The sequence below is a fragment of the Planococcus citri genome, chromosome 5, assembly GCF_950023065.1.
Source record: "Planococcus citri chromosome 5, ihPlaCitr1.1, whole genome shotgun sequence".
NCBI classification, from domain to species: Eukaryota; Metazoa; Arthropoda; class Insecta; order Hemiptera; family Pseudococcidae; genus Planococcus; species Planococcus citri.
The window spans coordinates 67,162,588-67,184,785 of NC_088681.1; the positions used below are offsets into that span (position 1 = coordinate 67,162,588).

Genomic DNA, 22,198 nt, shown 5'->3' on the forward strand with positions numbered 1-22,198 from the left:
GGTGATTTCGGCTGACCTGTCAATCAAAATGGCCGCCATTTTGTAGGTAGGGTCACTTTTTTTTTGAGTACAAGTGTTAGAAATGTTCCTTAGGACTCCCCCTTTAAGAAAAAAGTTGCCCCGGAGGATGACGGGGGGTGCAATTCATCCTTAAGTGGGCTTCCCGACTATATTGGAAAATTTGTAAAAAAAAAAAAAACAAATTCTGAAACTGAACAAAAAATTGGGCAAGCTGACAAAAACGTACTAAAATTGAGAAAAAAGATCTGTAAACTAAAGAAAAAGAGATTACTAATAATTAGGATAGCTGACAAAAAAATTAGGTAGTTAAACCAAGAAAAAAATTGCAACCCCGATGAAAAAATTTGTGAAATTTATCTTGACCTGAGAAAGAATTATTTGAAATATTGACAAAAAACTTGTAAAATTTACAAAAAAAATATATATATATTATAAAAAAGGTAAAACCGAGGAAAAATTAGTAAAATTGACAAAAAAAATTGAAAAATCACGAAAAAATTGCAAAAAAAAATGCATAAAATTAGCGAGGAAAACATTAAAAATTTCGTTATCATTGGTGGAAAAATTTCTGATAAGCAAAGTATGTACATGAGAAAAGTTTATAAAATTCGTTGAAAAATGATATAAGATTACGAAAAAAAAAAATAAGTAAAAATCCTTCAAAAAATTGCCTAAAAAACCCAAACTACGAATGAAATTGCCGAAAATTATGCAAATATGCTCTACATAATATACAACTGTTTCTACGATCAATTCGTGAATTCATCTGGATGACTGACGAAAGTTGAACCAGACAGAACGAAAGTCACAATTTCTTATACATGAATTTCCAAACTGTTTCGTAAATGGTGACGTAGGTAAGTCCAAATAGCCTCACTCAAATCACACCAGCAAAAACATCACTCACTCATACCTCTAACAGCATGCTCTATCCCATCACCAATACTGTTCAGAACAAGGCAACGAGTAATAAAGTAATAATATGTGTAGAAATTGAAAACAGGTACTCACTTATAAGTGTAATATATGGTAACGTCTGCGAATTGAAATTCTGACTGGCGCAAGCGTCTTCTGAATTTTGTACTTCTCGTGCTACAAAACATAAGTGAAAAAAGACAAAAAGTCAAACAACAGACGAATACTCAAAAAACTTATACTTATTCGAGTTAAACACGTTGGAAAATTTAGTTAATTGAAAAAGCTCGGAGCCTCGACGTTAGTCTCTTTGTTGCCTACTGCCTATTACATACAAATTAAACTCTATTCGTCTGTCGACAGGTACCTCTACCTACGTAAAGGGGGAGTTTTTCTTTTCAGAGGCAAAAATTGTACCAACTCCTCCGTATACTGCAGCATTGTACTGAAATTACGAAATGTAAAACAGGTCGAGCTGTTAAACAAGGTTGGTATAGGTAGGTACGAGTACCTCAAAATGTAAAACGCGCCCATCTGCCAAGGGTACCTATTTTTTTCGCCTCCGTATACCTACCGCGTTCGTCTCGAAGTTTAATAACTTAGCGAAGGTAATGAAATTTGAGGTAAACGTGGCAGCTCGCCCTTAAGGGTGTTTACCATCGCTCCCGTGCTCTCGCTCTCTCGTCAGAAAAAGCACAGCCAAGTACGTCACTCAAATTTATATTACAAACTTTGGCTGACTTGAGTGACGCGGTAGGTAATGTAAGCAATGCGGCTAACTTTCTACATCGAGAGCTTGGTTTAAAGTTCAACACATAATTGCCGGATGATCCGAGCTGGCCTAGGTAAGTAGGTAGTATAATTTGCACGTGACATTCGTCTTAGTGTACGAATAAGAGCGAGCTTAGATGTATTTGAGAGCTGACTGACCAACCATCATCTTGGTAGTATTTATTCGTGGTTCTTCCGTTTTCAAAAATCGATACTCTTATCCATCTCGAGTGAGGAGTCTTTTTCGAGACTCTCCACACGAGCACAGAAGAGAGAAGCTCGCCACAGATAGACTTAATCTCTCGGATAGGTACACTTTTCATCTCCATCTCTATCTACATAAACATAAACTCGGACTAACTCGCCAATATAAACATCTTCCGCAGCACGAAGTACGAGTAGGTACTCGTAAAAACCATCCCCCCTCCTCACTCCTCTCCCTTATTCCTCATAACCGCAAACGAATTATTCACGTTCCAAAAAACCACCACCACCACCACCAGCAGTCAAGCCAGCTCCTCTATTTAAATGAGAATTTTCATCCGTCGTCGTGAGCTTCCAGGTACGCGCAACAACAAAGAATTAAACAAGGAAGCGAGGCGGAGATTTGAAAAAAGCTAGAATTTTGTATCAATTAAAATAATTATACTGGCCATACATACGTACGTACGGTTAGAGGAGACTAGACCAGACCAGCTCGAGATTACCTTTTGCTGGAGTACGAGTAGATATGGCTGAGCTTTAAAAGGATTGTTATACACTGGAATGCGTTGAAGTTTAAAGGGGTTACGTGTATAGTAGCTGAAGGCTGTACTCTATACTTTTACCCACCACTCTTCGCCGTTCGCCCTTTAAAATACCTAAATTCCTCTTATACTATATACCTACCTACCTACTCTTCTGGTACTCTATATACACAATCATGCCGACGTTGTTAAGTTTCTCTCTCTCTCGCTTCCTGACAGTTATTTCCACTCTCATCCCTATATAGTTGTACATACACACACACATCGAAGAGGAAAAGAAAATACTATACGTTCGTTATTCCCCCCTCCCTGCCTCCTCTTTCATGTTTGCAGCCACCTTGTGAATCTCGACGCGCATATGCCGGCTTGGTTTCATTTTTCATTTTCTGGCCCCCTCTGTCACTCGCTCATGAGTCGCTTTCACCACCTCAGCTGCTATTTGGAAAATTTTCATTTCATAAATCAAAGGTCAGAAAACAGAAACACAAACGTCGAGGCTCGGTTGCTTAATAGGTACCTATGCAGTACGCACCTATCGCATTACGGACCTTTGTCGTATTTATGGGGTGAGGAATGAGGGGGTGGAAGAAGGGGGAAGTAAAGACCAAGTATTTAAGTACCTATGCTACTGTATAGTACATATAATGAGAAAATATATGAGGTACGCAGATATTATACTTACTCGACTGCTGGATTTCGATGACGTGTCCATCTCGTCTGTAGAATGCCATACAACGGTATCCGCTCTCGCTGAAACACGTTAATAAGCGATGTAATTTCGAGCTAATTACCCATTTCGTACCATGTTACATGGTTATACATTTATTAAGGTGAAAGCTTTCTTTAGAACTGACTATATACGAGTACAAATATGCGTAAGTATGTACTATTACATGGTTAAATGGTTAATACTGATTGTGTGAGGTGAAATGTGCATTTAAGAAGCCATCATCGTCTATCATGAACCAAAAATGAAGTCGAGTCTCGAGTCCTTCAGTTTTATGGATTTTTTTTCTCAACAGGTTCTTCTCAGATCAGTGGTGTAGTAAAATAAACCCAATTTTCCAAGGATTTCGAGGTGAGGGTAAGCCTGAGTTGGACTTTCGATATGAAAGCTCTCAACTTTTCTCAATGAATACGAAAGTAAAAGGATGGCTCTTGAAAATTTGAAAAAAAAAACACGTTTGAAACACTTTTTTATCTTCTTTCCGGAAAACTAGTTTTTAAGATAGGATCTCAACACCTTCAGAGAGTACAAAGACTCAACAATTCTGATAATTTTTTTAAAAAACCTGTAAAAATTAAGAGAAATATTATATACTCGTACTTTATGGTAGGGTAGATCGCAACAAAAAGATTGAAGGATTTCGACTGAATTCAGCAAACACCATTTTGAGTTTAATAAAGTCACTTAGAAATTTATTTTAGCTCCAAAGATCCAACACTACGGGGAGATTTGGGTCATCAAAGACGATAAATTTTCAACAAAAAATCGTAGTTTTTTCGCTTTTGGAAAAATGGACCAGTTTGAAAAGATGCTCTTATTGAGATTTTGCGTCAACCTATACCCTTTTCATCGATCCGAGACCACCTTTTAGGATTTTATTGGGGTTGGAGGAGGGGGGGGGGGGTCTGGTCAAAAATTTACAAATCGCTTATTTTTGAATGAATTCGTGTTTTAAACAATTTTTCTTCCCAAAAATTTCAGATTAATTATCCATTTTTTTAGTTTTTTGAAATTGGCAATAAATTGACATCTTCGCGACTCGAAAATATTTTCTGTTTCAAAAATTATATACCTAGCTAAGTAAATGTCTTTCTATGTTTTGATTCGTTTTTGAATATTGTTCTCGATTCTTCGAATTTGGCAATAATGACTATAAAATTGGTACCACTGCTTTTTAAGAATATTTCTTCATTTTCGTAAACCATTAATTTTTAAACAGAAAGTGTTTTCAGGTCGCGATGACGTCAATTTATTGCCAAAAAAAAAAAAAAAAAACTAAAAGTTTGATGACTTTTTGAACATTGTTCGTGATCATTTGAAATTTCGTCATAATACTTCAGCGTTTAAAATTCGCTTAAGTCCTTCAAAAATTCTTTGAATTTTGAATTTTTTTAGTTAAAAATTCATCGAATGAATATTATTTCAAAATTTATTAAATTCATTTTCAAAATTAATCAACTTTTTTTTCAAAATTCACCAACCTTTTTTTCAAAGTTCGTCAAATGTTTTCATTGGTAAATTTTGAAAAAAATAGGTGAATTTTGATTTGAAAAAACCGATAAATTTTGAAAATGAATTCGATGAATTTTGAACGAAAAGTTGATAAAAATTCATTGAAATATTTTTTAACAATTTATCAATTTTTCTTTCAAAATGCATCTACTTAATTCATTTTCAAAATTATTCGACTTTTTTTTTCAAAATTCATCAATTTTTTTTCAAAGTTCGTCGAATGTTTTCATTGGTAAATTTTGAAAAAATAGGCGAATTTTGATTTTAAAAAAGTCGATTAATTTTGAAAATGAATTTGATGAATTTTGAAAGAAAAATTACTGAAAATTCATTGAAATATTTCTTAAGAATTCATCAAAATAATTCTTCAAAATTCATCAATTTTTTTTTCAAAATGCATCAAATTCATTTTTCAACTTTTTTTCATCAAATTCACCAATTTGTTTTTCAAATTTCGTCGAATGTTTTTATTGGTAAATTTTGAAAAAAAATTAGTGAATTTTGATAAAAAAAGTCGAAAAATTTTGAAAGAAAAATTAATGAAAATTCATTGAAATAAGTATTTCTTAAGAATTCATCAAAATAATTCTTCAAAATTCATCAATTTTTTTTTCAAAGTGCATCAAATTCATTTTTAAAATTATTCGAATTTTTTAAATCAAAATTCACCAATTTGTTTTTCTAAGTTCGTCGAATGTTTTCATTGGTAAATTTTAAAAAAATAGGCGAATTTTGATTTTAAAAAGTCGAATAATTTTGAATACATATGAATTTGATGAATTTTGAAAGAAAAATTAATGAAAATTCATTGAAATATTTCTTAAAAATTCATCAATTTTTTTTTCAAAATGTACCTATCGAATTCATTTTTAAAATTATTCGACTTTTTTAAATCAAAATTCAGCAATTTGTTTTTCAAAGTTCGTCGAATGTTTTCATTGGTAAATTTTGAAAAAGTAGGTGAATTTTGATTTAAAAAAGTCGAATAATTTTGAAAATGAATTTGATGAATCTTGAAAGAAAATTTGATGAAAATTCATTGGAATATTTTTTAAAAATTCATCAATTTTTTTTTCAAAATGTACCTATCGAATTCATTTTTAAAATTATTCGACTTTTTTTTCAAAATTCACCAATTTTTTTTTCAAAGTTCTTCAAATGTTTTCAATGGTAAATTTTGAAAAAAAATCGATGAATTTTGAAAATGAATTCGATGAATTTTAAAAGAAATCATTCTATGAATTTTGAAAAAAAAAATTGGTTAATTTTGATAAAAAAGTCGAATAATTTTGAAAATGAATTCAATGAATTTTGAAAGAAAAATTGATGAAAATTCATCGAGTTCGTTTTCAAAATTCATCGACTTTTTCAAAATTCACCAATTTTTTTTCAAAGTTCATCGAATGTTTTTTTCAAAAGTCATCGAATTTGTTCTCAAAATTCATGTAATTTTTCATCAATGTTCATCGATTTTTTTTCTTTTCAAAATTGATCAAATTTTTTTCTCGATATTCATCAATTTTTTTTCAATATTCGTTAATTTTTTTTTGAAAATTCGTCGATTTTTTTCAATACTCATAATTTTTTTTCTTCAAAATTCATCAATTTCTTTTTCGAAATTCATCAAATTTTCAATTGTAAACGTTATTGGATTCCCATCAGTTTCAGAAATCATACATTTCGATGTTTTGGCATAATTATTTCGAAATCTTAAAACAGAAGAAATTTTCAAAACACGAATTTAACCAGAAATAAAATTTTCTAGTCTCGAGGAATGGGGGGGAGGGGGGGCTAAACGATTTATTATTTTTTCCCAATGTGATGAACATTGTATAAAAAATATGAGTAAATTCGGAAGACCGAGACCCAAACCCAAAATCAGACTGATTTAACGTGTAAGCTCGCCCCCCCCCCCCCCGCAAATGAACCTCTTCATTTCAACCGAGTCTTTTTAGATTGGCATTTGAAATTCAATAAAATCATCGTCAGAATATTCTTGCGAAAACAATTTCGTCAACGATACGAAACGCGCCCCGCGAACATTTGGTTCGTTTCCACGACGCTATCGTGGGAACGTTGTAATCGACGCGCTCGCGGACGACGACGAACACGTGTTAATAAAATTGCATACTCGGTTCGCCGTAAATACGAAAAACGCAATGATACGTGTTTTGTATCCGATCCACGAGCTTCAAACTTGAACCAAAAATTAATCTGAGTTCTGCAATTTTGCAACTTTTTTCTGAGGCGGTCTTATCAATGGCCAAGACCCAAGTAGTCAAGTCCCACTATTATTTCTGTTCTGAACTTACAGAGGGTGGTAGTGGTGGTGAGAAATGGGAAGAACGACTCTGAACTTTCAAGCATTTGAAATTTCTTGCAAAGTAGCGGGAATTGAAGCATATTAATTTATTGTTAGTAGAGTTGGGATAAAACTGGACATGACTTTTAAAATTCTAAACCCTCAAAATCGAACTTTCAAGGTAGAAGGTCAACTTTTCATAATTCCAACCAAAAGAAAAATTTCAAAGTCATACAAAACTGAATCAAACGAGATATCAAAAGCAAAAATTCAGACAAAATGAAGTGCATTTTTCAATTTTTTAGTTGATTTTTTTATTGAAAATCCAATGGTCAAAAATGTAAAAAAAATTAAAATTTTATAAAATTGACCCAGAAGGCTGAAATTTTCAATGTACCCTATTTGTAACCATCAGAGTTGATTGGGAACGGTTTCGAACCGTTTTGAGCAGTTTTGAAGCCTCTAGCAGATCTTAAAACGTCGAAATTTCCACAAAATGTTATCCAATGAAATCGAAAAGCTGAAGTTCCACTTTATACCCCCAATTTCAACATGCTGAGTGGGCTTGAGATGGTTTTAAGTCGATTTGGAACCGCTTGTACTCCAAAAACCGTCATATAAAAACAGTCCAAATCAACTTCGGTATGCATTCTTGTGATTGGTGCTTGTTATAGTAACTCATGTGGCCAATCACCTACAATTTATCCAAAATCAGGACATGCTAAAGTAAATTTGAGCATTTGCATGACACTTTTTCAAAATCTGAAATTCCGAAAATATGGCTCAAGACTTCAGAACGGCTTGAAACCGTCTTCCAACTGATTCAGAATCTTGAAATTAGGGTATAAACGATATTTAAATTTTTCCTGCTTTGTTGGGTTACATTTTGGGAAAATTCCAAATTTTAAAAATCTGCTGGAGGCTTCAGAGCTGCTCAAAACGGTTCAAAACCGTATACAATTGGTTTGGTGGGTCACAAATAGGGAGCAATGTCAAATTTCAGCGTTCTAGGTCAATTCTGTAAAATTTTGATTTTTTCGTATTTTTGACTCCAATTTAATTTTTTCAAAAAATCACCAAAAAACGAAAAATGCACTTCAAAAAGTGAAATTTTGAGTGGTGATGTATTCTCATATCTTCTTTTTCAATTCAGTTTTGTCCAGTTCGAAAATTTTTCAACCAGTAGGGCAACCTCTACGATTAAGAAATCGCGAATTCAAGTCACGAGCCCACCACACACTGACGCAGCAAACCACATTTCACCAACACCACATAATTATAAGTTACAGTTTTAAAATCTCCCATTCAGAGAAAATCCCATTCCCCTCCCCCTCTTCATCTTTCCTGCCTCCCAAAAAAAAACACATCAGCTAATGGAATTCCGCGCGCGCAAAGTAGCCACGCAGGTCTACGAGTAATTAGATTAGCGCAGACAAGTTGATACAATTACAGGCAAACACAACTTTACTTTACTTACCATCCTACTGTGATATGCGCGGATATAATAATTTGTCCGTCGGACGATGCTAGAATCGAATTACACACCGCTCGCATTTCTAAAACGTTTACCCCGTCTCTGACGGACGTAACTCGTATGGTGCCGTTGTGCGAAGAAAAGTGATAGGTCTTCGAATGGTCTAGCAAATGCCAAGTATGATGCTCCGTCAGCCATGGCGGAAATTTACAACTTGCTCGTTCGTGGTGCGAAAGATCGCCTGGAACAAACCAAAAAAAAAACACCAATGAAATACGTTCTTTCGTTTATTCGTATATACGAGAAAGAGAACATACAATAATAAATACATAATATCGTACACATCATGTGTGTGTGTTTGTGAAGCGAAAAATCATCGCCGTGCACGTACATAAATGCGAGAACGCGCAGAAAAATCGTCTATTTTAATAAACGCGTATCTCTTTTTCTTTGTCATTTTTAGTTGCTCGTTCTTTACAAATTTTCATTTCACATACGAGCGCCACCACCATCGTCATCCATCCATCCTTTCTTCCAACACTACTCGTATACATATACACGATACATAGTATTCCTCTGCGCCTTCACAGTATATGTATAGAGTAGAGGTACGCCCCGGTATCGTTGGTATACGTTTATATATAATAAATTTCGTCCTATATGTATGAATAATGATACGTCGTTCGTTTCGTTTTAAAACTTTAAATAGCGCGAATATTTCGAGCAACGACGACGACGACGAATGCGCCACGCCAACACCGCACCTCGCCTTGCTCCTGGCGCAGAAATATTTCTTATTTAAACTTCGGCTCGACGACGCAAAGCTAGCTACGAGTATACCTTTACCTACCTATATAGGTACATGTAGTACCGGGGTCGCGTAAACTTTCGCATATATACCTACGTGTATCATTAAAAAGCGAAAAATTTTACAACACTCTTTTCCTATAACCCCTCCCCCCTCCCTTATCCCTCACATCCCAGCACACCGTATACAACAATTTCATCGCGGATATACAGCTCTAGGTATATTACGAAATACAACTTTTTCCTCGATTTTCCGTCTGTCTGCCCCTCCTCGCCCCGCCGTGCCGTGCCATGCCCCTTGTGTTCGTCGTTCGTTTTTTCAACTATCTCTTTTACTTTTTTAAACTGTGGGAATTATTACAGATGCACACCGGTTCAATATCATTTCGCCAACGTGTATTGTCATGTATCAGTCTATCCTTCGAGTTGCCTTCTTCGCCTTATTATACTGCTCGATCACTCGTTCGTTCGTTCGTTCGTTCGTTGGCGTATCAAAATATAAACGAAACACCTTTGGATCACCCTGCTGTCCTCCTGTCTGGCGAATTTTGCTCGCGATACATGGGTAGGTATAAATGTTATGGAAGGTGTAGGTAGGTGTGTTGCGTTTATTCGTACCGAAGTTCGTTCGTTTGTACGTATTTTAAATTATCATCGCCGAGGTTGTATCATCATTTTTTTTTCTGATTTTTTATTCCGACGCCCACGATATGTATATTATTTATGTTCAGTGGTATTCAAAATGTAGGAAAACTTCGAGACTATACGTAGACTAGGGTGTACCTTATTTTCCGAAATTGCAATTTTCCACCACAGCCCATCAAAATGTTACTTAGGTGAGAAATTAATTCCCTATTTTTTATTTTCCTCCTATATCCACAAAAAAGTGGTACCGGTAGGCCTCCCCCCAGTTGGAAAAAATTTAAAATAATTGAAAAAGCTCGATTCACTAAAATTATTTGAAGACCACATGGAAAGAACCAGACAAGTCAAAAATTATCAAAACTGAGTTTATATACGAGTATGGTCGAATTAAATTCACACTGAGAAGTAAAAATATGTGAACCATTTGAATTTATAGTCCAGTCAATAGGTATGCAATTTGACCCAAACATAATTACAAACAAAGGTTTTTTTGGTGAATATTGTCTAGGGTGGTGTGCTGAATAACATACTAAAAGTCCCCGCCCCTACCCCACGAGCTAACCCCCCCACAGTGGATCAAAGCCCCCCAAAATCAGTTTTTCATCAAGAACTCCTGAAGTATTGAATTTTGAGTAAAATGAGCCTAGTGATCATTTCATCTTCTCCCCAATACCTATCAAATGATCTATCGACCAACTCCCTAGCCTCAAGGGGGGTGGCGCTACGACCCCTCAAAGTGGAGTGATCTTAATAATTTTAATTTTTATGATTTAGGACTTGTAACCTGTTCTAATCGATAAAATAAAGTCAAATTTGGGGAATGGGATTCTTTTGGGTGCTAGAGTTGACCTCTGGAGTGGGGAGGGTCAAAGTTGCAAATTACAGAAAGGTCATTTTTTTGGAGGGGCATAACATGACCCCAATTTGATGAAAAGGGTCCAAAATGATACCATCGGACAGTACCCTATCTGTGATCAACATATCCAAATTTCAGCTTCCTAGGTTATCCCCACCCCATTTAAAGCGGAATTAAGCTTAAAATCCCCTTATTTTACCCCTATTTTCGGTTTTTTCCACCTTAAAAGGAGTGGGGATAACCTAGGGAGCTGAAATTTGGATATGTTGATCATAGATAGAGTACTGTCCGATGGTATGATTTTGGACCCTTTTCATCAAATTGGGGTCATGTTATGCCCCTCCAAAAAACTGTAATTTGCAACTTTGACCCTCCCCACTCTAGAGGTCAACTCTAGCACCCAAAAGAATCCCATTCCCCAAATTTGACTTCATTTTATCAATTAGAACAGGTTACAAGTCCCAAATCATAAAAATTAAAATTATTAAGATCACTCCACCTTGAGGGGTCGTAGCGCCACCCCCCATGAGGCTAGGGAGTTGGTCGATAGCTCATTTCATAGGTATTGGGGAGGAGATGAAATGATCACAGGGCTCATTTTACTCAAAATTCAATATTTCAGGAGTTCTTGATGAAAAACTCATTTTGGGGGGCTTTGATCCACTGTGGGGGGGGGGGTTACCTCGTGGGATAGGGGCGGGGACTTTTAGTATGTTGTTCAGCACATCACCCTAGACAATATTCACCAAAAAAACCTTTCTTTGCAATTATGTTTGGGTTCGCCCATTTTTTTCTGCTATTTGACTGGGCTATTAAAAAAAAATTGATTATTTGTAGTAAAAATATCCGTTAAAAAATACGAGAGGGGGGAGAGCAATGAGCTGAGACCAAATCTGAGGCGAAAGGAAGAAAATTTCAACATTAATAAGTAGGTATGTATGTAGAATGCGACGATCCAGTTTTCGGGTCAAAATTCTTTAAAAATGAGGCAAATGAAATTTTGATGAAAATTTTTGATTTTTTTTATCAAGTTCATCCTGGAATTTGAAACATTCAAGACACTAGAAACGTTCAAATAGGTATTGTTTAAATGGTGCTCGAAAAAATTTTGATAGGAATTTTTGATTTTCTGTTGTTGGCTCAGAAATGTTCAAACACGTTTTCGTCGATATAATTTGTATTCAAATTTTTTGCGAAATTTCACTCATTTTTATAGGTTGCAATATCACTTTTGAATAATGCTACAAAAAAGCACTGGTAATACAGTACCTATTTACTTATTTTTAATAACGTGATATCATTTCATTAAATTTTTAATTTTTTGTTCATTTTATTCAATTTGCAATTTTTAAAAAAAAATAAAAGCAGACTTGTTGACAGATCTACCTGTTGTAATTTTTTTTTACAATTGTCGGGTGAATATCGTGCAAATATAGATATATATTTTGTCGTTAAATTTATTTTTCAGTCGTTTAATTTTTTTGTCCAACTTTTCTTTTATTAGGTGTTTCTGTCGCCTGCTCTGTCGTAACAATAAATCGTAAAACCCTTAAAATAAAAAAAAATTAAAAAATAGGAATAAATCAAAATTAGGGAAATCCCCCCCCCCCCAATTCAAGAAAACAGTAAAAATACAAAAAATTATGTACGTGGAAATTTTTTGAAAATACTTCAATTATGGGAAGAATTTTCTAAAATAAACACCTTTTCAAGAAAAATCTTCACCCGTCTCCCAAACGATGTTGGTTCCCTTAATAAAGTCCCAAAAAATTGAAAAAAGTCAACAAAAACATGAAAAATTGATCTGCTCAATTTTTTTTTTTGAAAATTGTTCATTTCCGGGTAGAATACTTTTTAAATACTTAACCACATTTTCAAGAAAAGCTACCCCTCCCTTGATCGACCAACTGATGTTGATCTCCTTTCATGAAGTCTCCAAAGTTGATAAATATCAAAAAAATATGAAAAATTGATGTCTGTATCGTATGTACAAGAAATTAGGTGTTTGAAAATTTCCCATTTTGAGCAGAATCTTTCTAGATTTATATTTTTTTTTTCAAGAAAACCCTTCCCCCAGTCTCACAACACTGTTGGCCACTTACATAGAGACCTTCGAAGTTGAAAAAAAAAATGAAAAAATCAGTATTTTTATTTTGTTTTTATTTTTTTCAATTCAATCTCCTTCCAGAATTTTGTTTAAAATGACTTCACTTCAAAAAATACCTTACTTGTTTTATTTGATGTTTAATTATTATTATGGCTATTGGCAATTCAGTGAGAGACAAAATTCTACTTTTTTCGTCAGAGAGGGGGGGGGGGGTCGAAAACATCAAAATAGTGCTTTTCTGATGAAGATGTACCAAATCCAAGTGTGTATCAAAATTGAAAAACAAGAACGTAAAATTATTCACTTTTTTTATTTTTTGAGGAAGCGAAAAGTTGCCTTTTTTCATCATTTAAAGAGGTCGCAAAAGTAGGTACATATTAATTATAGTGAAAATGGGCCAAATTTGAGGATTAGAGGGTAAAAAACGTAAAAATTCCAATTTTTGGATTTCTAATTATACTTATTTTGAGGACAGGAAGGTGTGAGGGAGTGAGGGAGGGAGAGAGGGGGGCTTCATGGCACGATTTATTTTCACCATCATGGGTGCAGAAATTTTTCTTGTGAAACCGAACAACATTAGGGCGTCAAAAAATATTTTTCAACAAGTATAAATAAGAGCTATCCCCCTTCTAATCCATAGGTTATTCGTGGGGACTGAAGATGGAGATGGGGAGGTGAAATTGGTACAGGGACTTGACTGTGGTGTTGGAATTAGAAAGTTCGAAATTTTTGAAATTTTGTCCAATACTTCGATTTGTTCATATTTTGTAAAATAGTGGGGGGGGGGTTTACCGGCACGGCTTATTATTCATCGGGGGGAGGGGGCTGACAATTTCATGACGTGATTTTCACACCCGAGGTTACAATTTTAGGGATGAGAGCGAGAAAAAACGAAAAAAAAAATCCACCATTTATGTAAATAAGGTACACCTTGATCGGATTTTGTAAAAATATTCACCTAACAAGGAATCTCTTTCGAGCTCAAAGTCTTCGATTTATCAAGCTAGATCAAAAAAGATTTGTCCTAAAACATCTGTAACCAGAAGTCCAGGACTTGAAGTTGAATTTTGGATTTTTGAAGAATTTTTGAAAGCATAAAAAATTCAAAAACAAGAAGAAATTTGGAATTTTTTTTGAAATGTAACTTTTTAAGCAAAGATTTATTAAAAATTTAATCTTTTATTTTTCGTATCCTTCCTTCCTTCCTTCAAATTTTCAAATTTGGTCAAACTTGTTAGTTCAAGCTTCAGTAAAAATAATATTTCTTTTCTGACCCCCCCCCCCCCCCAACATAACACAAAGTGAACTGTACTTTATAAAATATCTACCCACATCATTCTCCGATCTTCGTTTCCCTTCACAGAGCACACAATAAGGCACCAACGCGAAATATGTAGCGAAACGAGCAAAATTGTAGAAACCCCTGAATCGAGAGAAAGAGAGAACGAATCAACGAACGAACCAACTAACGCAGAAAATCTTCCAATTTTTAGATACGCCAAACATGAAACTATATACGCTTTTATGTCCGCGTAACATGCCATACGTACATAACCCTTTCACAAACAAAAGCTTCTCTCTCGCTCCCTCGTACTTCGTTCCTCTTTCTATGTATTTTTTCTTTTCCACTTTTCCGATTCTTCTTATATACTTATTCTTCTTTTACAATATAATTTTTGTTCAACTGCACGCTTTGAATGCAAAAAAAAAAGGCGAATCAAATGCGCAAATTTAATGAAACTTGACCACATACTGATATCGCAACGTAAGAAATTTTACTCGCTTGGTTGAATCTAGACCCGTTAGCAAACAAAAATTTTGATTTGTTGAATAAATTAAAAAACCACGAATTTAAAATTATTTTCAATATGCTATCAACTCGAGAATTCCCCACCTGATTGGGCCAAAGTGGTCATTTTCAACGTCCTGCTCATCCCCAAATTTCTGACTGGCAAACTTTTGAAAACTGAGCTCTCAAAAAATCTCAACTTTGAACTTTATGAAATTTTTGGAATTACTTCCAGCTACCTTTGAAAACGCAGTGGTCCCTCAGAATTTTCAGTGTGCCAAAAATCTTAAAGTTGGTGTACAGGGGTTTTCGAAGGTGCTGAATTCATTTTTGACAAAATTTCGACTCCAGACCCCCCCCCGAGGAAGGGCAAACCCAAAATTTTGGAAATTTTTGTGTAACATATCAAAATGTAGGTTTTTTGGGCCCCCCAATTCATTTTTGGCACCATTTTTCAAAAATTTGTGATATTGACCCCATGGGGAGGGGGGAACTCAAAATTTCGGAAATTTTCGTGTGACATATCAAAATGTAGGTTTTTTGAGCTCCCAAATTTTGGAATCATTTTGATATGAGGAAATATGCCTTCATCACGTAAGGGATGTTGAATAGAAGCATCGCCGTAGCGATGATTAAAATAATAATTCCCAAAGACTGCGCAAGTCTGGTAATGTGAGAACTCCTACTATTACGTTTTGGTGACATTTCAATGTCACCTATGTTCGATATGTCCGCGGCAAGCGCATCGAACGATGCACCTACGACTATAAATAGAGCAACACAGCCACGAGCCAAACTAGTTGCATTTTCGGATAAATCGTATTTCCAATCAAGTTGTACCTACGAGGTAGTCGCGAGACTACCGAGTAGTTGTATTTATTTTCATAGAAGATGCTTTCTTCTAATTAAGCTGCTCGTGCAACCGGGTTGTACTGAGTGGCCTTTAAGATGATTTGAATTTATAATCAAGTGTAGTACCTATTAGGTGCTATGCACGTAGATCTCGAATACGACCGTCGCGAAGGTAGGTTCTTGGTCTAAAAGTGTATTTATGTAAGCTAGAAGCGGATGAGTTCCCTCTACTGGGACACTCATCTCCTATTTACTCCGTTCTCGCCCACTTTATTAAGTGGATAATTCCGTTTCTTTCGTGATTAAAATTATCGTACGTAATTTATCGCGTCTACCCTCTATTGGATATGTTTCCGATCATGCCGGCCATCGGAACATACTCCTCGTCTGGAAAAGCACCCTCTGTAATACATAACCATCCCCTGCCGAAAATGTCTAGTATTAGGGACATACCGAAGAGGCAGGAAAAATGGACAGCTTGTGAACCTGATGAGTAAGTCATCAAGATTAATCACACATTTTCTAGGAAATGTGTACAGTTTCAATGGGTAAGCAATTACCACCCTCATTACCTCTTAACGAATATTAATTATTACTTAATTTACTAACTCGAGTCTAAGGTAGTAAAATCATTTTATACTCGTTTGATCTTTCAAATATGTATTTTTATATTATTTCCGAGCAACAATAAATCATATTATCTTGTATGTATGCTTTTGATTGGTGATTGGAAATTATCTCTGTGAAAAGTGAGTAGTATGACTGAGACCTCTCCGATATATTGAGCTAACCAGGCGAGGCAAATGTTCACTACCTTAGGGAATATTTCTTGATTCAACTAAGTAGGTAGTAATTCTGATAAAAACTATCTATCTCAATCATTCTTAATCTCACTATATCATATTGGCGCCAAACTTCCGCGTAATTCTTCCGAAAATTGCAAAATTTTCAGTCCGACTTACTAAAAAACCCACCCTTAAAAATTCAAATTTTTTCAAAATCTTCAAACTTTCCGATTTTTTCAAATTTTGTCAAACTCGAATTCCAAATGGTTCTCCTAAAGAACACAATTCGAGTGAAAAAACCATAATTCCAAAATATTCAATGTCAAAAATTCTAGACTCCTTGACAGAATTTTTTTTTAAACATGATTTTCCAAGATATGTTGCATGTCAAAATTGACTAATCACTTAGTCTGGCGCCTGACGTGGATGAACCTCTCTAGAAAAAATCATACATGCCACAGATCTTCGAAAACTCATAAACTTAAAAATTTAAATTTACCAAAAAATTGATTTTTGAACTTTCTTGAATCCAAAAAGCTCAAAAAAAAAAAAAAAAAAAACGAGCATAATTCAAGCTAAAAATTACGTTTCGAATTAATCTAAATTATAACCTTCCAAAATTTTTGATTTTTTTTTGATTTTTTTTATTTTTTCATTTTGATTTTTTTTTTAATTCCTATACCCCATTAAAATTGCGTTTTTTACCTCGAAGTCTCGTAGGTAGATATGCAGGCAAAATTATAGCTCATATTTCAGTAAGAAAAGTCTCAGTGAGTACAGCTTACTAACACTATGCTAAAATAATGTAGTATACTTTTAATGTACATAAATGAATTTTTTCAAATACTCTTTTCGTCCATAAATTACGAATAGGGGCAGGAAAAAATTCTAAAATACTATTCGATTCATAATTCTTAGAAATACAAGTCCGAGTCAAAATAATTTAATTCTGTTAAAAAATTAAACTTACATAAAATTTTGGCTTCGTAAAAAATCAATCTCTGACTTACATGGTGGGTAGGAGATCGCAGCTATACTGTGCCAATCGAGAAAAAACTCCTCATGAGCAAGGTGTAAAACCTGACTAGCCTCAAGGGAGATAATTATCTCGAGAATCACGGTAGAATTGTGGTACCCTGGTTACTGTGTATTTTCAGAGAATTTTAATCTTAAAATAATCACCAAAATTTCATCTAAATAAAATTTTGATATCATAAAAATTGCTAGTCTCTCACTTACATGGTGAGTAGGGGATCGCAGCCTATACTGTGCCAATTGAGAAAAAACTCCTTAATGAGCAAGGCAAAAGCCTGACTAGCCTCAAAGGAGATAATTATCTCAAGAATCACAGTAGAATTGTGCTACCTTATTCATCGTGTACTTTTGGAAAATTCCAAAATATAAAATTCTGAAATATTTGACTCATGATCTGTACTCTCATGACCTTTCGTGAAAATCATTTTACTCACAGAGAATCATGGGACTCCCCGTGAGCGATTGGTAAGCTTGTCTCCTAAAGTGAGTAATTTATCATCATGAAAGTCCATGCTTAATACAGATCAGAGTTGGATAATTTAATCAATTTTCTTGTGGTATAGTTTGCAATAATATTGACTCTCATGAAAATCATTTAACTCACAGAGAATCATGGGACTCCCCGTGAGCGATTGGTAAGCTTGTCTCCTAAAGTGAGTTCTTTATCATCATGAGAGTCTTTCGTTTTTCCTTCACTGGAAAAACTAGAAAATTGCCCACAAATACCAAATACATGAAATTCTTAAATTTTCACTAAATAATGTAAAAATTTGAAAAACGTCTATAAATTAGAACAAAAATAGAACGAATTTTTTCAGACACTCTCTTGAGCTAAAATTACAAATAGGGACATGTAAAAATTCAAATAGGCACCATTTTGACTCGCAAATTGTAGCAACACAGGTCCGAATCAAAATAGTTCAAATATTTATAAATTCAATTTAATTGCTTCTTGACCTAACTAACCCCTTTGTGGTGTATTTTCGGACATTTCTGTGAAAATTACGAAGATGAAAATCTGAAAATACAACACAAACAAGGCAGAAATTCTTCCGAGGTTAATTTTGTTCCAAATGGAACAAATTAGCCATCTGATGAATTCGGACCTAAAATTAGGGTGAAATTGCTGTTTTCTGCCAAGTCCGAAGATAAAAAATCTGACAACTTGACAGAAAAATGCAAAACTACCCTTAAAAAGCAAAGCATAAAATTTTGATCTTTTTATGCTCATAACCAAAGTGTTCAAAATTCCGAAAACGTCTGTATAAGCTAGGTTGAGAAAAAATTCACTCAAACTCATTCCTCCCCTATGGAGTACAATGACAACTTGAGTGAGGCCACCCAGTTTTAAAATCATTAAAATGTCTCATTTTGATGAAAATTTTTTGGCCACGTTAATCTAGTTATTTTCTATGTACCTAGCAATATTTTAACAATTTGGTGTATGGGTAAAATAAGCAGTTAAGCTCATTTTATTCAAGTAGGTACCTAGGAACGAATTTATTTCTTGTCTTCTACAGACGAAAATCTGTAGAAAAATAGGACAAATTCAGCTTGTAAATAGTTCGTTGAATTTTCTGTTTGTAAAAATATTTTCTCAAGTTACCAGTGAGAAAGTGATCAAATGGCCTGAATGATTTGGGCCATTTGAGCGAATTTCACACTGGTTACATTTCTCCATAAAAATGTACCTCTCTAACCACCCTATTTTGAATCTGTGTAAGTTCAAAATCTCAAAAATCCAGTCCAAAAAGATCGTTGAAAGACTTGAAATCTCCGATGAAATGTTTTTAAAATTACGAAACAAAAAATAACCAAGTTCTCAGTTAAAAAAGTGCGTGATTTTTTCGATCTATTCTGTGTATATAGCACATAAAAATCACCCCTATAAAGAATCTTCTTTGTATACAGCTCATATAGCTGCACACACGTGCCACAGCTATACAGATCATTTAATTGGCTTAAACATCCGAGCCGAAGGATTCCCACGAAATCATAGCGCCAGTAGATAGCTAATTAACATACAAACAACTTGAGTATTTTGGTTAAATGCATTGACATTTATTGCTTAGCAATAAAAACGTCACTTTCTGGTTACTTTATTACACCTATCTGCCGCACATACAAAATCGTCTCGGATACCTGAGAACATCTAATTAGTAGTATAAAACTGTCTTCATTTTGATCATTATTACACCTATTTGCTGCAGTATAATAAAAATGTCACCATTTAATTTGTACTCGTGACAAAGTAATTGGGTACAAGGCACATAGATGCTCAGCAACAAATACGTAAAAGACTACTGTATTAAGCATAGATACATACGGGCTTAGACTTTTATTTTCGTCGCATGTAAAAACTAACAGTACTAATAGCTATATAATTAGGTAATTGATTTAACATGTTAATATCTTCTGTTCTTATGTGCACGTGGGAAACTGGAGAATATTAACACGCGATATTTCAATACTATGCTTGACATTTTGACAGTTTTTTACAATTTATTACCCTTCAATAGTTTTTTGACATTTTTATTGCTTGATTTTCTTATACTTTCGAGTATGGGAAAATGAAAACGTAAATATTCACAGCAGCTAAATGCTCCGATTAATTTTCTACAATTATTTAATTCAAGTCATTAATCTGTCAGTTTTTTTTGTTTTATACCTACCAAAAATTAACAATACTAATAGCTATGCACCTCTTAAAGGTAGCATATTAATGTTTTTTGTTTTTCTATACTGATCACATAGGAAATTAGGGAACATATTCACCCATTATTCAACCATTCTGCTTGACATTTTGACAGTTTTTGACAATTTATTACCATTCAATAGTTTTCTGACAATTTTATTATTTAATTTTCTCATACTTTCGAGTATGAGAAAACCAAAATATAATGATTCTCAGCAGATAAATAGTCCGATTCACTTTCTAAAATCTATTAATTCAGGCCATTAATATGTCAGCTTTTGACAGTTTTTGACAATTTATTACCATTCAATAGTTTTCTGACGTAATTTTCTCATACTTTCGAGTGTGGGAAAACAAAAATGTAAATAATCACAGTAGCTAAATACTCCGATTAATTTTTTCAAAACTCATAAATTCAAGTCATTAATCTGTCAACCTTATTGTTCTATGCTTATGCACATGCTAACAACCCTTAAAATGCTCCAATTAATTTCCCAAAGTCATTAATTCTGTCAGTTTTATTTCGTTATTTACAAATAAGAACCAAATAAAAACGCTTATACTAACAATAGATAAATAGTTCAATTCATTTTTGTGCATTTAATTGACATTTTTCCCATACTTTTTGACAGATTTATCTATCCTGCAGTAAAGCAAACCCACATATTCACAATAGTTTCACACTAATAAATTGCAGGTACCAGGCACTAATTGATAGGATTTCCGGCGAAAATGTCACATTTTGGCAGTTTTATTGAGTGAAAATAGAAAGGATCCAATGTAAAACAATGAGCCATATGAGCAAAAGCTATAAATTTGAACTTAAAATAGACTTTTATAACCCAAAGCGGAGAAATCTAGCGTGAGAACGCACTTAGAGCTTAATTCTCATCAAATTTCATGGGAAAATTATTACAATAGAGTTCCAACCAAATCCCTACAATTTCCACCTCTTTTTATACCAAATTGAGTAGCCAAGCTCACTATATAAGCTCTCACTATCTGAGCATTTTCATTAGTTTCGACAGTACTTTTGCGCGCATCGGACCTCCGCATCGGACCTCCGTCTTGCACTTCGAGATTCTATGAACACTCCTCCAGCTTTGAATACACGCAGTAGGGTGAGTAAAAAATCTTCTAAATTTTTCGAATTTCGTAAACGTAATCGGAAATCGGGTTTAAATAGTATCAGTGAAATGGAACAAGAAAATAGCCAAGGTTCTGTTCACTCCTTCTTCAGTGATCATTCTCAGGCAAATAAAGAGCCTGTATATGAGGAAATGGATCGGCAAACGCCAAGTGACGAAGGGATAGGTACTCAACCGTACACTCGCCCCTTTGACCCTGAGCTTTTTAAGGATACTATTAACGAGAACGTATATGCAATTTTTCGAAAAACTTGGGACTGGAATGAAGAAATTCATTCAGAAGCAAAAAAGAATTTTGAAAAGCAAAAAGATGAAATTGAAAATGCAACAAAAGTAGCATGTGAGGCAAAGGGAATTGGAATTTATGTCAACTCTAAACTTTCTGAACTTGCAACCCAAGCTCATAATAATCTGAAAGAAGCTGGAGCATGGGTCGACGAGTTGAAAGAAAAATTAAGATCTACTCGCATTGCTTTGATTGAGACAAATTCTATGACAAAAGAGAACACTTCGGAAGTACAGAAAATTTCTGAAACAATTAACAAAATTTGTCAAGAAACCAAAAAACATGACGAGGGTTGTGCTTATTTTGTCGAAGAAATCAATAATATCAAGGAAAAACTCCGACGTACTTCATTGGGTGGTGGCTCAAAATTTAAATCTCTCGCGATTGATGCAGGATCTATAAAAAGTGCAGGAATCATATTCACAGACGATCAATTGCATTTTCCGCATGAATTCTTAGACGAATTTGATGCGTATTTTTCGGAAACAAATGCAGCTGAAAGGCACAAGATTTTGGCATTTAAGGGAGTGATTGATACGAAAACTCGCAAATCATTTCTCGAGACTGTACGAAACGTACAAAATTACCGTGAATTAAAAAATAAATTTCTGGACTTTTACTGGGATCGCAGAGCTCAGAATGAAGCAATGAAAGCTTACAGATATGACTTTGCATATGCGGAGGACCTTAAAGATATGGCGAATAAAATGGCCAGATGGGCCAAA

The 22,198-nt window shown here is 34.4% G+C and overlaps 1 protein-coding gene across 1 annotated transcript in view; it reads right to left on the reverse strand.

Annotated features, from left to right (window-relative positions):
• The window catches only part of LOC135847000 (uncharacterized), a 537,248-nt gene that overhangs the window by 42,415 nt on the left and 472,635 nt on the right, over positions 1-22,198 (reverse strand). The window contains exons 8-10 of the mRNA XM_065366376.1: positions 8,472-8,709; positions 3,136-3,203; positions 1,033-1,113 (exon numbers count right to left, since the gene is read on the reverse strand). Coding sequence (XP_065222448.1) covers positions 1,033-1,113; positions 3,136-3,203; positions 8,472-8,709 — 387 coding nt within the window. The remainder of the gene's footprint in view (positions 1-1,032; positions 1,114-3,135; positions 3,204-8,471; positions 8,710-22,198) is intronic.